The sequence below is a fragment of the Salvia hispanica genome, chromosome 6, assembly GCF_029641045.1.
Source record: "Salvia hispanica isolate PSC_SH4W2 chromosome 6, Shi_PSC_v1, whole genome shotgun sequence".
Lineage (NCBI taxonomy): Eukaryota > Viridiplantae > Streptophyta > Magnoliopsida > Lamiales > Lamiaceae > Salvia > Salvia hispanica.
In genome coordinates this window covers 48,462,699-48,479,389 of record NC_142697.1, presented here as the reverse complement: position 1 = coordinate 48,479,389, position 16,691 = coordinate 48,462,699, and the positions used below count along the sequence as shown (strand labels likewise).

Sequence of the window (16,691 nt, the reverse complement as noted above, 5' to 3'; positions counted from 1 at the left end):
AATTACCAGCAGAATTAATAGGTGGTTGTGGTTGTTGATTAAGAGTAATATCTCTAAATGTCTGTGTTGTATTGAAAAGATCATATGAAAATAAACAAGTTAAAAGCTATCCAATAGATCATAAACATAAATTACCGGGTCATTTCACTGGACCATTCAATCCGAAACATTTCACCGGAACATTGAATCGCATAATCTTAAACAGAATCAGAATACTGATATGGGTGGTTATTCGGTTAATAACTAAACCGACTTGTCGATTAACCGACACTAAAATTTGGTAAAAAACTAACTGGAACCGACCCAATCTCAAGTTCAGTTATAGTTGTAGTTGTTGATTAAGAGTAACATCAACAATTGGTAATGTGCATGTTGTCTAGTTGGTCAACTTGATTAACCTAACCTTAATTATATATGCTTGATATTCAAAGGATTTGCAAAATGAGGCTATAAAGAAAAAGGAGGCACTGGCCAATGAAGTTACACGCTTGAGAGGTGATTTACTACAAATAAGAGATGATCGTGATCGACAATTGTCTCTAGTTCAAGTTTTATCAACTGAAGTAGTGAAATACCAAGAATGTCTTGGAAAGGCTAGTGTTGAGTTACATTGCTTCGCTAGCGAGGTGAATGACCTAGAGGTTTGTTTTTCTGTCAAGAATTAACAACCTGGAATGATTGAAAACACTTTCTAATCTTTCTAATGGCTATTCTTTTCCTTTTTGTGTCAGACAACTTGCTTGTGTCAAACGGAGCAAATTAGACGATTACAAGAGCAACTGGCATTTGCAGAAAAGAAGCTGAAGGTTATTAATTTGGAATGTTATGGAGATCTATTATTATTGAATTAAGTTTCTCTCATAGCTCATTAAGTTTGCAATTTTACAAAATTAAATGTCCCGTTGAAATTATAATTGGTCAAAGTTCATTGACCGGACATAGATTCCAACAAACGTGTCGCCGGATCCTTCATCAGTAGGTGAATCAGTTTGTTCACTTCGGTTTGCTGCAAGGGTTAATGCTTGTGAAATAGGTGTGCCAAGGCGCCAAACAAGCCTCAAGTCTTATTCAGATTCTCGTATGAGCATTGGCTGACATTTAGAAATTGTTTGCTTATTTGGAATTACTAACCTAAGATTTCTACCTTCAACCCATGTATTGTAGTAGTATGTCATTTGCATTGATAATATAGTAGTATATCCAATCACTACAAATTCAAATCCTCACTCATCACAAATACTCCTTCCAACCTAAGTCTGTGATATGAATGTACTAGTTTAGTGAGTTACGTATTCGTATTCATATTCGTATTTGTATATATATAAAAAAAGGTGAAGATGAAGACTGTAATGGCTATGAATAGCTGAATGAATGATGAGTATTTATGATTTTACAACCTTTTTGTGTTGATTTAAGCCATTCGAAGCATGACCTCTTGAAGAATTGGTGTGGTTGACTCGTAGCAGGAGTATATTTGAGGAACATCCTGTTTTCTCACTGCTTCTAGAAGCTGTCAAAAGAAACATCAATTAGTCCAACTCCATCCTTCTTCTGATTCATAAACACATGAAATTCTTCCTAATTGAATATTGTATGATTAATTCCGTATTTAATCTTGGTGAGTGACAAAATCAATCTCAGTTAGTTAGTTAGTTAGTTACCTTTTCAAAGCTGTCAAACAAGCGGTTTGCAAGGTCGAGGAGCGGAGGCTTGTCATCGAGGGGCGCAGCGGTGATGACATGATCAAAATCGAAGTACATGAAGGTGGACTTGAGGCGGAGATAGCGGCGGACGTAGTTCCACGCATCCTCCTGGGCTATCAAGTCGGCCATGGCCAGCAGATCGAAGGCGTATCGCCTCAGCCTCTGCATCCTCATCTTGGTCCCGACCTGAGCAATGTAGATCCCCTTCTTCAGGAACGAACGCGTCTTCGTCTCCTCGTTGTCGATCTCTTCATTCACAGTCACACATGGAGTATCATATTTCAATTCAATTTAAAATACTACTACTCAGTAAAAGTTCCTTACTATTAGTGGCGTGCGGCACGGGCAAGGGGCCGTCGATCCAGAGGCCGTTGTCTTGGGCGGAGGCGGCTCCTGCGTTTGCTAGGAGTGTAATCCCGATGGCGAGCCTCCTTGTTAGGCGGAGATGGTGATCATGAGCTTCGTCGTGGTTCATGCCGCATTTGATGATGATTCGAGGAGGTCTTGGCCGTTGCTTTTCGACGCTGCGGCGGAGGTTGGAAACGGCGGGGAGGGCTTCCAAGAGAGCTGCCATCACTGCTTTCTAACTCAACAACGCTTCTATCCACTCATCCCATATCCATCCTAAATACTTATAAGATATTCTCTTACTTTTTGGATTATTCATGTCAAATATTCCTACGTACATACGTGCCATCAAATAAAGAAAATGGATTTTATGGCTATGAATTATAAAGATGTTCAAAATATAGATTGGAAATATGGAGTAGTATATTTTTTGATAATTGAAACTACTAACTTGTTTGATCCATTAATTCTATCACATGAATATTTACTCGTATATATTAGTAGGATAATTTATATTGTGATTTTTGGGTGGAATTTAAGATGAATATTTGCTAGACATCTAAGACAAGGCCGTCTTGATGAAACAAGATAAAGGTAATTATGTGGATTAATGCCTATATCATATTCAAATAAAATTTTTTTAAAAAAACAAGAATCCGCTATGAGACTAGAATAGTCATTGTGGTTGAGGCCATTCCTTAAATGTTAAATCCATCTCTTAAATCACCTAACTAGTAAGTAAAATCGTCACTAATCGCTTGAATGATGCATTAATTGACATACTAGTTGTTTATACAATATCTCTGGCAAGAGCTGTTAGTAGTAATTATAACTGTTTAAGTACAAAAGTTAGAAGCAAGATAAGCCTGCTCTGCAATCTCTGTTTCCAGGGAATACGGTCCCTAATTTAGCAAAAAATGTGGTGGAGTGTATCACTTGTACCAGCCGGTGAGGAGCCACCGGAGCAAGAAGCAGAATCCACAGCATATAGCCTGCATTAAGAATATCATCAACCACAAGGAAAACTATGGGATGATTAGGAGGTGAAATACCTGGAAAGCTAAGAGCAGAATACAGAGGGACTTCTCCGATCTCTGCCCAAACTGCCGGAGAAATAAGTTGACAAGAGTTCCATCGTTGGTCCCTGTTAGGAGCCCAGTTTTGGGGTCGAACCTGGGAATGATGAGGTAAGTCAGAAATATAGCTGGAAATTACTCACAACTGTTAAAAAGCAACAAGAAGCTTACTTTGGAAGTCGATGTCGTGGGCAAGGTATAATGCCAGCCAGCTGAGAGAGAGAAGAAATATAGGCAATCATCAATACATGTTCTTGTGTTTCATGTCTATGCATGAGAGAGAGAGGAGGGGAGAGAACCTGAGGAAGCGAAAGCAGAAAGTTCAAGACTTGTGGAGCGAAGAATATCAGCAGTGTTTCGCTGAAATAAAAATAATTAGTAGACAGCATAATTCATAATGGAAAGAATCGACAAAAAGAAAGCATGATAATATCAAAGAAATTATTTGTAGCAAACTCACAGGCAACCAATCAACCATGTTGAACATATTACCCAATTTGAGAGGAAACCTTAGTTCATACACATCCTTTATGAATACACAAAAACACACACTATGTTGAACAGATATAATAAACTGCAATTGATTTCAAAAGTACAAACTTGTCGTACACACAACTTATAATTTCAAGCTATGTAGGGTATGAGAGAGTCAGTGACACACCTAAAATGGCCCAAAATGCCGACAACGGCCATAGTCATTCCAGCAAAGTAAGTGTAAGTGTCCCCGACGAAGACTGAAGAGGGATACCTATGGAAAAGATGGAGACCGGATTAGCACCTAAAGACGTTCAATTCTATGTTCAAAGAGTACAAGCACCAGTACCAGTTGAAAGAAAGTAATGCTAAAGAAGTTGCAAGCAAGGGTTGCACTAGGTAAATGGAGAAAACATGTGCTTGTTTGTGTTCCATATCAGTAGCTGCCCCAATTTGCATGATGTTATGTATCAAGATCTGCAAAAGAAATATGTTAGATTCAATACGACCACTTAAATTGGAATAATAAAGACCATTTTTGGCTTACAGCACAAGCAATAACGACTGTCTGTCCAACTTCGAGGCCATTAATACCCGCATGAATGTTAATTGAATTCGTGCAGAACACAGCCAACAACCCCATGTAGAGCTTATATATCCACCCTAATAGCGCCGATGAAATATTAGAGAGACGGGAGCATGTGATATAGAATAAGCATGGCAATCAAGTCATGGAGTTGTTTATGCGATCAAATAGAGAAAATGTAACAGATTACCTAAATCTAAAATGTCAATTCCGACATATGGAACAAGTGGCTTTGGTATGATTATAGTTGTATGCCCAGCATAAGCCATCAACAATGGTAGAGCAGCAATAGATGGTAACACCAGTTTCCTGTCTTCAAAATTACACAAGAATATAAGAATCTGCCATATGGGTCATTTTCAAATAAAGCAGGAGTGAGATATAGAAAACTCACACTCTCCAAGGTACATCAAGGACGTCATCCACAAAACCAAGCAGAGTGATGAAGCAGATTGATGCCAGTGCAGCATTGTATTCGACTAGCCACTTAAAGAAAAAAGGAAACATCTCACTCTCGCCAAAATTATGTGTATAAAGCTCAGACAGAAGAACAACGTGAAGAATGAAATGGGAAAATGAATATTTGATTCATAAGAAAAAGTAGGTTGAAGAATGTACTATAAAAGGAAAGGTTTGATGCCATGTTCTTTCATATTTTCACCACAGATTACGCTATGAAATCTCAAAGTGGGGTAATTATTGTGCTGGGGCATCTGCTTAAGTTATTGTTTAGTTCAGACTTCACACTGCTTTTCTTATACAAATCCAACTCGACTCCAAAGTCCAGACTGACAGACTATTTTGAAACCAAAAAATGCATCTAACATAGAGGAACGGGCACTCGTCCTGCATGTGTCTGTCAATCACAGAAATCAAAATCTTTGAGGTACTTTTTGCTAACCATGCACATGCAAGCAATGGTAGCATTCCTATGCCATAAGGGCCAGAATGTTGTATAAACCTCCATATTATAAACTTATCCCTGTTGTTTAAACTAGATGATATGTGGTTAAATCTAAATACCACTGCCTATAGTAGCTTCTACTACTTGATTCATATAATTTCGCCCAATACACGTTCTAATCGTGTCTATAGACTCTATTCTCCCATGTCCCAGGTCATGCATTACTACTATGATGATACCAGCATCAGGGTCACCATAGTAAGGATTTCTGGAAGTTCAACTATCTCATGTCTGCTAAGGATTGTTGTCACGTCTCACAGGATTTTCTCCACTTCCATTTTAAGGTCTGATAGCATCTTAAATGTATACATTTTAATTTTCTCAGACAGAACTTGTATATGATGCCTAATTAACATTACTGGGAAATTCGCTAGTTATACGCTTTACATTAAGGTATTTCAAGAGTAGAAATGCAATAAAAAAACTTACATTTGAATCTGCTGTGAGGTTGAAATATTGAAACAAGATAGCGACGGCTAGAAAAACTACAGCAACAACTATACCCAACGATTCAGGCCTGCATTGCATCAAAAACAAGTCATTTGATCAACAAAACCTCCAACATACAGTAGTACACAAGGCAATTCCAAACCTTTTCAAAATCTGCGGAGTAATATCTCAGAACATAGCAATTAGTCACTAGGAGAAACACTCATCCAAATCAAACTTGTGTTAATGAGATCTGTTAAATGTAATGCTAAAAACTCATCGTTAAAACTCTGCCAAATAATTCGACATATTTATATAGCTTCAATTATAAAATTGCACGAACGAATCCAATCTGAACTGGGAAACTATGGCATAATTCAGGGACAATAAACATCACAGTTTCAGCTCGAACTGAAATCGCAATCCATAACTGCAATTCGCAGCATTTAGGGAAAGAATTAAACTTACACTTTAATGGATCCATCAGGAGTGCCCTTCTTGTTAATATCATACCCAAACAAATTCCTCCGCAGCACATACTTGGACGCCACGGGGATCATTTTAACCGTGATTAGGAAGCCTATGGCGCTGACGAAAGCACTAATCAGGATCGATCTTTTAATCGCATAATCGATCCTGTAGTGCGTGAAAATCAAGTAAAAATACGGAATCGAGAATATGAGAAAGAATTTGAGGATTGTGGCCAATTTTGCAGGTCGAATTGGGAGTTCCTGCGGCGGGCTCTCGGACTTAGCCTTCTCCGGGGCGGGCTCCGTAGTTTTTACAGTAGTTGATGTAGCTCGCTTCCTAGCTGCCATTGCTACGCCGCCGGCTCTCACCTCTCCCTAATAGTAAGTCTTTATTTACATACTACAACTAGTTGTTTTTTTTTTAGTAAAACATTTTTTTTACACCATGTAGAATCTAAATTAGGTTATAGTAGTACTAATAAATTACTTTCAAAATTATACTTGAAAATTCTCTTTAATTACTAAATCTTCTTTATAATACTCCTTCCGTCTCACAATAATTATTACTTGGTACGAGTTTTAAGAAATGTAAAAAGAAATAGTTGGAAAAATGGTACATTTAATTATTCTTTTTTTTTTTTGGTTTGACCACCTTCGGCGGAATCCGACTAATCCTGCTCGACCGGGTTTGCGGATTAAGGCCGAAAGTCTTAGTCGGCTCGACTGGGTTTGCGGATTAAGGCCGAAAGTTTCCCAGCGGGTGGCGGAGTTTGAACCCGTGACCTCAAGGTTACCACAGCTCCGCGCTGCCAACTGCGCTACACCCCGTTGGTACATTTAATTATTCTTAGCTTCACATAATTTTATCTATTTAATCTCATACAAGATTCTATTAGATCATATTAGTTGGTTTCATAATTTCATGATCTAGTTTGAGGGATTGTCCCTAAATCATTGAATTTTCATATCTGAAAATAATTTTGGATTAAGCCTTGTTTTGGGAAAAGAAATTAATATTTTAATAGTACTCCTATTATGGTTTATGAATAAATGTATTAATGGTCAGCTACATTGTGGTCTGTGGATGTATTAATGCCATAGTTGACAAGATTTTCATTACAGCCGATTCCATAAGACCATAACATGAGTTTTTTACCCTCCAAATATAATTTACAAAAAAAAAGAAAGACATAGGACAAGATCAAATCAAACTTAAAATGTACTACAAGTTAAATGGACGGTTGCAGGCTTTTCTTAATATAAAAAATACTAGCAAAAGTAACAACATACATTTAAGTGTGACAACAACATAGTACATAAAATTTACAACGAAATAAATTAAAGACTGGCTTCGGTTAAAACATCAAGTTAAGTTCAGAGCTGCAAGAAGTTATCCCAGTTGTTGAGCTTGGATACAAAAATGTCCTGCTGACTTCAATTACATGCCGATTCGGAATCTCAAGAGCTTGCTACCACATCCCATCTCCATATTGTTCCATCTTCACAGCAGGAGAGAATGGTGCTGCACCCACATGGATAAAAATGGTTCACTCACTTCAAACTAGTGGAGTATAAATTAGAGAGAGAAGAGGGGTCATGAGTTCTTGCCTTCCATCAAAAGACATTGCGGTTAATCTAATTGACGATTTCGACTGGGCGTGAGTTAATCTGAGAATGCAGCCAAATGTGTAAGAAGCTAGAGTGAAAAGTGAGCGGGGCAAGCTAGGAAAGAAACGTACCTTGCAATGAGAACCGGAGGGTTAGACTGAAGTTCCCACACGTATATCTTCCCTTCCCTATTCCCTGAAATAAGAATATAAGTACTAAGGAACAGCTGTACCTTGGTTAATTTCTAATTCACTCTATTCAACACTGGATTTGTACACATTAACAATACTCGGATGAATAAACAGCACAGAAGAATCATGGGGTTTTACCTACTGCTGCTGCCTTGTAATGGAAATCACAAGAAAACTTAATAAACCAGATATCACATTCAGGAACAGGGTACTTTTGGAGGATGTCAACTGTACCCTGAACAAAATTCATAATATACAATGTGTCAATCAAACCATCTATGTCGAAAAGGCCATTCAGTATCAAATTTAAGCGTACACAATTCAACATATTGGTAAAGCTTGAAAATGTTCAGTCTAACCTCTCCAGGAGATTGTTCCTTCATTTTTGGTTCCCATAATACAAGTTCATTATCAACACTCTGCAGATACAGAACAAAATATCACCACCCAAGCATAAAAATCACTTGCTCATGTGAAGAAGGAAAGCAACACAGCATAGAAAAAAGTCCTGCCAGTGCTGTTTAAACATCGGGGAAACTCATAGAAGTAAATCAGTGTAACCAAGAGTATATTTTTCATGTGCATAATACAGATTAGGTGGAGAATTGAAAAAGAATCAAGTGTAATAGGAGAATTGAACACAACTACAAGTTAGCGAATGAAGGGAAAGTAGACGGGAAAAAAAGATACAAGTCTTCCTTGCTTTCATGCTATTGAACATATGAGTGACGGACAAAAGGTACCAAGCTAATTTTTTGCAAAGGCATGTGATTGTTTACCTTAGAGAGCATAAAATCACCAATCCAGCGGTTGCAGTCAACATAATTTGTATGTACTGATGCAATAAAAACCTGGAAAGACGAAACAAAGGAGCAGAAACGTGAAGCACAACACAGCACCTTTATTTCAGCATATAATGAAAAGAGGAATAAACATTACTAACTGGGAACTGGACATATTTTGTTGGAAATTTGGAAGGTAGGTCTGTCCAAGTAAATGATTTCTCTACATATGTCCAAAATTCTGCAAAAAGTTACAATTCATTAAACCAACATCATAGAATAATCTAAATAGCTGGTGCTTCAGCTTTAAATCAATGACAATAAGGCATTTGCTGATGAAGTGACGGTCTATAAGGGAAACATAAACTAGCTTTTGGCAAATTAAAGCAATGAGCAGTATTAAAAATAATACAGTTTCTGTACTTGTAAAAGGGATTTGGAAGCTAAATGCTTTTGTCAGAAATAAGAAAATTAAACAGTAAACCACGAATTGGCCATCATTAAGATGCAAATGGTAGTATAACAGAAGCAAACAGAAAATGGAATTCTGACACAAGAAAACAATTAAACAACAAACAAAATAAGCATATAATAGTCCAAATTAATTGCAGGTACAATCAACTGGGGCAGAATGGATTGTTGATTAATTGTGAGGAATTTATATAGCCTAAATGTAGCAAAAGACAAAAAGCTAAAGCAACTGGACTTGTAAAGAAGGTTAGATGCATCATGCAGCTAAACATCACAAAAAAACTTCTCTAAAACACAATTGCATTCATCAATTTATAAGCAAGTTTTATTTATTCAACTGAACAGGTACGGGTAGAACATAGCAACCCCGTCGTTACCTTTCATTGACCAGATCTTGACAGTGTTATCCATTCCACAGCTTGCGATGCGGTATAGATCAGAGGGGTGGAAGTCCTATGGTAGCCGTAACCAATAAAACATAAGATGATCCCATATTACCAAAAGAAAGAGAAGTGAGATAAATAAAATGAGAGAATGTATGATTTTATTATATACCACACTAAGAACTTCATTGCGATGGCCACCTGCACCTGCAAATATCAAAATGCATATCCCGGTATGGATATTCCACAGGCGCACAGATTCATCCTGGTTCATTTTTGGTTATTAGAGTAAATACTGAACCCTTCTATTCTTGGCGATGGTACAAATAATAGGAGACTGAACTTCACAGACTCAATGCTAAAAATCACTCACTTTGCTCGCTGACACAACAAGGGATGGTTTCAACGGCTGAGTCCGAATTTCATTGATAGAATCCCCATGACCAACTAAACTCTGTAGACATTGGAATTAGGAAGAAATAAGATACTAGTACACATTGAATCTATTCATAAAATGTTTGAGTCTGTTTTCCAATTCTGCATTCCACATGTTCATAATCAACATTCGAGTAGTAAAGGCCAAACATCTAGCTTTCAAGCAAAACTACCTTGTATATCTTCTCGTTGCCAGTATCGATAACACGGATGATTCCATTAAGCCCTCCAGCCACCAAAAATGGTGCTCCATCAATATTGCAAGCCCAACTGACCGTGTAGAACGATTCATCCTTCTAATATACGTACCAAACACAGTAAAACACTGTGTGAGAAAAATGCATCTTTAGCTAAAAAAAACTCGAAATATAAACAAAATAGAAGCTCAAATTTGCTCACATCTTCATCAATGTACGATTGCAGCACAGCTATAACACCGCCCTCCAAACACTGGTAGACAGTCACCTAAAACGTAACAAACAGCATTTTATTAGCAAATTATCCTCATTTACATCACGAATTGGAAGTAATGACAGAGAGATAGAGAGAAAATACGCGATTGCCGCCTGCAGTGGCGAAGGCGTTGAAGTAGCGGGAATCGATGAAGTTGAAAACGACGGCGTAAATGGGGCGTTTGCCTTCCTGAAGCCTATTGGTAACCCTATAGTCCCGCTTCTTCGACGGCGTCAGCGATCCCGCCACCGCCTCGCAACCCAGCGGAATCCGAGCCATCACTCCCTTCCCTCCGCCGCAAAGGGTTTATGCTTTGGGTTCGAAACAACTGCGATCGGAATTGTCTTCCACTTTTGAACCTAAGTCGTGTTTCGCTATCTCTATACTCTTGAAAACGCTACTCATATGCAGTATAATCAAAATTTTCAAAAATACCCTAAAAATGATTTATGTTTTTAGATTAATCGAATTAATTCAACGTTTTCTAAAAATTATCCCAACAAAGATATACTCCATATCAAAATTTTAAGCTATAACAACCAATTCTCGTACTGAATCGACACAAGTCCTTTCGATTATATGTCACTCTCTTCTGCTTTCTTCGTTTTCAAACTATATTGCTATACTACAAGACATTTAACCGATAATTACCTTACTTAATAAACTTCACATGAATCAACTATCTTATGGTTATCTATAATAAGCGCGTTTTGTTTAGGAATTTAAAAAAAAATGCTATCTCTTTGTTCCAAAGTAGATGTCATATTTCTTATTTTATGAAAAAAACTAAAACATATAATTCTCTTTACTAAGAGCAACTCCAAGGGAGAAGGTAAATGGAGAGGTAAAGAGAAATAACTACCATTTTTACCTCTTCTTCATAAAATTTGATGCTCCAAGGGAAAGAGTATTTAAGGAGGTATTATACCTTCTTTTATTTTGAGGAGGTATCTTTACCTCTTCTTAATAGAAAAGGTATAAAATTAGTTATTTTATTTGCTTTTTGAATTTACCTTCTTTCCTTGGAGTCCATTACTTTTTAAGAAGGTATAATAACCTTTTTGAGGAGGTAAATGAGAAATATACCTTCTCAATATACCTTTCCCCCTTGGAGATGTTCTAAACCCACAAAATAACATTTACTAATATCTCGTATATTCACTGTGACATCTATTATGGAATGAATATACGTTAGAAAAAAGAACTTAACGCATTTTATAAAATATAGTACTAACTAACAATTTTCGAATATGTAGTCTCATATATAATTGCATGTTTAGGGTTTAGGTTCTTTTCTTGTTTTTGTCATGTGCAATAGCATCCACTTTTTTGGTGTACAAATGTTTTTCTAATCCTTTCTCGCTAAAATTTAGAGCGTAGAAGTTGACTATTCTATTTGTAAACTTCCTATTAATATTCAAAACAATTCAAAATAATTTTATGGTAAATAGTAATGTCATTTATTTCTTCATGCAAGAAAATTTCCAAGCAAGGCAAAAATGACAACACATTATGTGATGTATTCAATGTAACATTATTTGATTTAATTTTTAGGAAGTAAGGAATAAGTGTTTGTTACGTTTGGATGTATTCAAAGTTACAATATTTGATTATAATTTGGATGTATTCCAAGGAATAAGTATTTGTTACGTTCTCTCTTTTGTCGGTAAACAAGAAAATCGCATCAAAAAATCCAGTGTAGCAAGTTAGATGATTAATTACTTAGGAGTTAGGGAGTATATGATAAATGGAGTTTGACTTTGTCGTATCATTTGAATTGAAAGTGAAATATTTCTTAAATTTAATATTGTTTTATTTTTTAAATTAAATGGACAGAATAGAAAAATCATAAATTCGAATTTCTTATCACCAGAAAAAGCCACATAATTAATTATCATTAGATGGCAATAACTACTTAGATGTAGAATTGCAAAGTAGGTAAGTAATTTATTATAAATTATAATTAGATGTAGAATTGCAAATTAGGTAAGTAATTAATTATAAATTATAATAACCACAAATATTGCAAATTGGTAAGTAATTAATTATAAATTACTATAATACTCCCAAATATATGCAGTCATAATTAGATGACAAAAGTAAGAATATTTTAAAGAATCATTCGTTTAAAAATTTATCCAAAAAATGAATAAATTGTGTTAAGCCGGTCTCCCTGCCTATATATTGATGACCTCCCAACCCTAATTCTCTCAATCTCATTCCAATCTCTTCCAATTTCTGCTTGTATTAGGCAATTCTCCAATACATTTGATCAAGGTAACTTCTGTTTTCTGCTTATGGTTATTGTATATAATGTGATTCTTTCTTATCCGTATTATCTGTAATTTATTGATTTTTGTGTTTCTGGAACTGTGAACGATAACATCTGATTTCCGTCCGATGACATCGAGGCGTAGTATGCTTTTTATAGGAACGAATTTGATTGAACTCATGTCCATCATGTTGATTGTGTAGTTAATTTTGGTTGTGATTGATTCCCAAATTATCAGGATTGTTGGGGAAATAGTTAGATCGGTTGATTATCCGGTTATTTTTCGTTTGCTTGTGTTGATTCTTTGAATTTTGTTGATTTATTTTGGATGTGAATGAATCGGTTGTGATGATGATCAGTATTGAAATTTGATCCATCGCATGCCCATGATGTTGATTGTGTTTTTAATTTTGGTTGTGATTGATAAACAAAGTTTTGAGGAAAATAGATGGACTACTGTTTTTAGATGCTACTATAAAATCGATATTTGGATGTGGATAAATCTGTCTCTGATCTTATTTAGCTTCCTCCTTCATTTTAATAAGGTATAGAAGATATATATGTTCGATTTCTGATCAGATATGTATGTGAATTACACAGATGCAGATCTTTGTGAAAACCTTGACTGGTAAGACTATCACCCTTGAGGTGGAAAGCTCCGATACCATCGACAATGTGAAGTCTAAGATCCAGGACAAGGAAGGGATCCCTCCGGACCAGCAAAGGTTGATCTTTGCGGGCAAACAGCTGGAGGATGGGCGTACACTTGCCGATTATAACATCCAGAAGGAGTCTACTCTCCATTTGGTCCTTCGTCTCAGAGGCGGTATGCAGATCTTTGTTAAGACCCTCACGGGCAAGACCATCACCCTTGAGGTTGAGAGCTCAGACACCATCGACAATGTAAAGGCTAAGATCCAGGACAAGGAAGGGATCCCTCCGGACCAGCAAAGGTTGATCTTTGCGGGCAAACAGCTCGAGGACGGGCGTACACTTGCTGATTACAACATCCAGAAGGAGTCTACACTCCATTTGGTCCTTCGTCTCAGAGGCGGTATGCAGATCTTTGTTAAGACCCTCACGGGCAAAACCATCACACTTGAGGTTGAGAGTTCCGACACCATCGACAATGTTAAGGCCAAGATCCAAGACAAGGAGGGAATTCCCCCGGACCAGCAAAGATTGATCTTTGCTGGCAAGCAGCTTGAGGATGGCCGCACTCTAGCTGATTACAACATCCAGAAGGAGTCCACCCTCCACTTGGTGCTACGCCTCCGTGGTGGTATGCAGATCTTTGTCAAAACCCTCACGGGCAAGACGATCACCCTTGAGGTCGAGAGCTCTGACACCATTGATAATGTTAAGGCCAAGATCCAGGACAAGGAGGGGATCCCCCCAGACCAGCAACGGTTGATCTTTGCCGGCAAGCAGCTTGAGGATGGCCGCACTCTAGCTGATTACAACATCCAGAAAGAGTCCACCCTCCACTTGGTCCTACGCCTCCGTGGTGGTATGCAGATTTTTGTTAAAACTCTCACAGGCAAGACCATCACCCTTGAAGTTGAGAGCTCCGATACCATTGATAATGTCAAGGCCAAGATCCAAGACAAGGAAGGGATCCCCCCAGACCAGCAGAGGCTGATCTTTGCCGGCAAGCAGCTGGAGGATGGGCGCACTCTTGCTGATTACAACATCCAGAAGGAGAGCACTCTTCACTTGGTGCTCAGGCTGAGGGGTGGAATGCAAATCTTTGTTAAGACCTTGACTGGAAAGACCATCACCCTTGAGGTTGAGAGCTCTGACACCATAGACAATGTGAAGGCCAAGATCCAGGACAAGGAGGGCATCCCCCCAGACCAGCAGCGGTTGATTTTTGCTGGCAAGCAACTCGAAGATGGGCGAACTCTAGCTGATTACAACATCCAAAAGGAGAGCACTCTCCACTTGGTCCTCAGGCTGAGGGGTGGAATGCAAATCTTTGTCAAGACCCTTACCGGGAAAACCATCACTCTGGAGGTCGAGAGCTCCGACGCCATCGATAACGTGAAAGCTAAGATTCAAGACAAGGAAGGCATCCCCCCGGATCAGCAGAGGCTTATCTTTGCAGGAAAGCAGCTGGAGGATGGCCGCACTTTGGCAGACTACAATATTCAGAAGGAGTCCACCCTGCATCTGGTGCTGAGGTTGCGTGGAGGGATGCAGATCTTCGTGAAGACTCTGACCGGGAAGACCATCACGTTGGAGGTGGAGAGCTCGGACACGATCGACAATGTGAAAGCCAAGATCCAGGACAAGGAGGGCATCCCACCAGACCAGCAGAGGTTGATCTTTGCTGGTAAGCAGTTGGAAGATGGAAGGACTCTTGCAGACTACAACATACAGAAGGAGTCCACCCTTCACCTTGTCCTGCGCCTCCGTGGTGGCTTTTAAGTTTAACTAATCTGCTTTGCCTTTATCTGTTGGTTTCTTCTGGTTTAATGTTAGGATTTGTTGCTTCTGGTTTTACGTTGGATTTGTTGACCTTGTGTCTTCTTCGTTGACAATATTTCTTTTTGAATATTAGTATTGAACTATGTTGTCTTGAACCTTTGGATTCATAATATGCATGTAAATACACGGTGATACATATTGATTGTTGGAAATATGGAACTGAAGCTGCTTATATCCAGTTTCGGTTTGATCTATTATGATCTATATCTAAACATTGTGTGGATTAAACATAACCTTAACCTTGCCTACTCAAATTAAAACTCCTCAATTTTGAGAAAACAAGTGAATGTTCTTTGATACTTCAAAAAAATCACTTTGACAATTACAAAATCCATGTTCATTTAATATACCCCACAACCACGTAATATAAATTTATGTGTTTGTTATTCTTATATACTAAGACTGGGTGTAAAAAGAGGGACCAAATTTACAACATCATCATTCACCACAATTCACAACAAAATAGAAAAATAAAAAAAAGAAATAGTACTAGTACTAAACGAAAAGAAAAGAAGGTAATGCTCATCGTTGGTGGACGCCTCCCTTATGGAAATCACCTTTGCCAGTAGGTTCTTTGAAGGCTTCCTTGACAGCCTGAGGATTGGAGTCGCCGACGGCAGCCTCGGCAGCCTCTAAAGCGCCATCGCTCGCCTTCTCCACCGTCTGGCTGCTGAATCCTTGGCGGCTCTTCTCCTCAGCCACCCTCTCAAACTCCTCAGCCGTCGTCGGTGCTCTCTCCTTATCAATCCCTTGCCCCTCCCTGCCATGCTTGAATCTCTGCATAACATCATCATCATCATATATATGAAAACATTTGATTAATTGTAGTAATATTTCAACAACATATGGCATGCATACTCTTATGGTTGAGAATGGGATGCTTGAGGTGAGGCGTTTGAGCCTTGAGGCCTGCGTGGCTGGGTAGAGAGACAAGAGATGTCCGCCCATTTTTCTCTTCACATATCATTGGAATTGGAAATTAATCATTCAACTATTTATTCTTCTTCTTTGAATGGGTGACGTGTCAGCTCGGTGAGCACGTGGCATCCTCTCAGATATCCTGTTTCATCATCTCCATGCAATTCAAACTGATGAGATGATCATATTTAGCTGTAGTGATCAAGTCATGGAAAATAATATAGATCATACCTCAGACATTAATATAAGAAAATACTCCTGCTAAAAACTCCCTCCGTCCATTATTAGGAGTCTTCTTCGTGAGTGTCATGAGTTTTAAGAAATATTAAAAAAAATAGATGGAAAAAAGTTAGTGGAATAGAATCCCACTTGTATATATTAGTTTTAAATAATATGTGATTAGAATACGTTAGTGGAAGGTGGATTCTATTACCATTTATGGTAAAAGTGAATTGAAACTCTTATTTGTGGACGGACTAAAATAGAAAAACGAGACTCTTGGAACAAAGGGAGTATTGTTATTTTGTATCGAATTCAGTTTATAATTAAGATTCATTTGATCAACATATTTTGTAATGGTCATCATTATTAGAAGGATAAAATGTACAAATAAAATGACATTTTACATGATTATTTTT

General features: G+C 37.8%; 4 protein-coding genes across 5 annotated transcripts; 1 reads left to right on the top strand and 3 right to left on the bottom strand.

Annotated features, from left to right (window-relative positions):
* Positions 1-1,332: 1,332 nt before the first annotated feature.
* On the bottom strand, positions 1,333-2,311 carry PNSL3 (PsbQ-like 1). Its single transcript, XM_048103668.2, has 3 exons — positions 2,028-2,311; positions 1,662-1,951; positions 1,333-1,510 (listed from the first exon to the last, which is right to left on the bottom strand). Exons 1-3 carry the CDS (start codon positions 2,275-2,277, stop codon positions 1,412-1,414), a joined length of 639 nt encoding a protein of 212 aa, XP_047959625.1. The 5' UTR covers positions 2,278-2,311; the 3' UTR covers positions 1,333-1,411.
* A 491-nt stretch (positions 2,312-2,802) lies between these two features.
* LOC125204328 (uncharacterized) lies at positions 2,803-6,437 on the bottom strand. Of its 2 annotated transcripts, XM_048102949.2 has the most exons (11): positions 6,049-6,434; positions 5,581-5,668; positions 4,582-4,673; positions 4,378-4,496; positions 4,149-4,264; positions 3,951-4,078; positions 3,789-3,875; positions 3,427-3,487; positions 3,299-3,339; positions 3,104-3,224; positions 2,803-3,043 (listed from the first exon to the last, which is right to left on the bottom strand). In XM_048102949.2, the coding sequence occupies exons 1-11, from the start codon at positions 6,396-6,398 to the stop codon at positions 2,984-2,986; spliced, it is 1,263 nt and encodes a 420-aa protein (XP_047958906.1). In that variant the 5' UTR covers positions 6,399-6,434; the 3' UTR covers positions 2,803-2,983. The 2 variants fall into 2 exon arrangements, with proteins under 2 accessions (XP_047958906.1, XP_047958907.1); XM_048102950.2 differs by lacking the exons at positions 2,803-3,043; positions 3,104-3,224; positions 3,427-3,487 and having other exon boundaries at positions 3,297-3,426; positions 6,049-6,437.
* Positions 6,438-7,284: 847 nt separating this feature from the next.
* On the bottom strand, positions 7,285-10,734 carry FIE (Transducin/WD40 repeat-like superfamily protein). The gene is made up of 13 exons (XM_048106568.2): positions 10,476-10,734; positions 10,320-10,385; positions 10,094-10,216; positions 9,859-9,939; positions 9,658-9,750; positions 9,480-9,555; positions 8,793-8,872; positions 8,629-8,700; positions 8,209-8,268; positions 7,988-8,084; positions 7,790-7,853; positions 7,659-7,718; positions 7,285-7,572 (listed from the first exon to the last, which is right to left on the bottom strand). The coding sequence occupies exons 1-13, from the start codon at positions 10,650-10,652 to the stop codon at positions 7,509-7,511; spliced, it is 1,113 nt and encodes a 370-aa protein (XP_047962525.1). The 5' UTR covers positions 10,653-10,734; the 3' UTR covers positions 7,285-7,508.
* Positions 10,735-12,503: 1,769 nt separating this feature from the next.
* Positions 12,504-15,329, top strand: LOC125205193 (polyubiquitin-like). Its single transcript, XM_048104016.2, has 2 exons — positions 12,504-12,650; positions 13,246-15,329. The coding sequence occupies exon 2, from the start codon at positions 13,246-13,248 to the stop codon at positions 15,073-15,075; it is 1,830 nt and encodes a 609-aa protein (XP_047959973.2). The 5' UTR covers positions 12,504-12,650; the 3' UTR covers positions 15,076-15,329.
* Positions 15,330-16,691: the final 1,362 nt, after the last annotated feature.

What these genes read in the sequence shown, in the direction of transcription:
- PNSL3 (XM_048103668.2), bottom strand. Translation starts at nt 2,277, where the DNA reads ATGGCAGCTCTCTTGGAAGCCCTCCCCGCCGTTTCCAACCTCCGCCGC. An exon ending in CGTGCCGCACGCCACTAATA is followed by an intron (nt 1,952 to 2,027) that starts GTAAGGAACTTT and finishes CTGTGAATGAAG; the next exon opens with AGATCGACAACGAGGAGACG. An exon ending in TGTTTGACAGCTTTGAAAAG is followed by an intron (nt 1,511 to 1,661) that starts GTAACTAACTAA and finishes TTCTTTTGACAG; the next exon opens with CTTCTAGAAGCAGTGAGAAA.
- LOC125204328 (XM_048102949.2), bottom strand. Translation starts at nt 6,398, where the DNA reads ATGGCAGCTAGGAAGCGAGCTACATCAACTACTGTAAAAACTACGGAG. An exon ending in CTTGATGTACCTTGGAGAGT is followed by an intron (nt 4,497 to 4,581) that starts GTGAGTTTTCTA and finishes TTTTGAAGACAG; the next exon opens with GAAACTGGTGTTACCATCTA. An exon ending in GGCATTTTGGGCCATTTTAG is followed by an intron (nt 3,488 to 3,788) that starts GTGTGTCACTGA and finishes TTTTTATTTCAG; the next exon opens with CGAAACACTGCTGATATTCT.
- FIE (XM_048106568.2), bottom strand. Translation starts at nt 10,652, where the DNA reads ATGGCTCGGATTCCGCTGGGTTGCGAGGCGGTGGCGGGATCGCTGACG. An exon ending in TTACAAGGCAGCAGCAGTAG is followed by an intron (nt 7,854 to 7,987) that starts GTAAAACCCCAT and finishes TTCTTATTTCAG; the next exon opens with GGAATAGGGAAGGGAAGATA. An exon ending in GCAATGTCTTTTGATGGAAG is followed by an intron (nt 7,573 to 7,658) that starts GCAAGAACTCAT and finishes ATGTGGGTGCAG; the next exon opens with CACCATTCTCTCCTGCTGTG.
- LOC125205193 (XM_048104016.2), top strand. Translation starts at nt 13,246, where the DNA reads ATGCAGATCTTTGTGAAAACCTTGACTGGTAAGACTATCACCCTTGAG.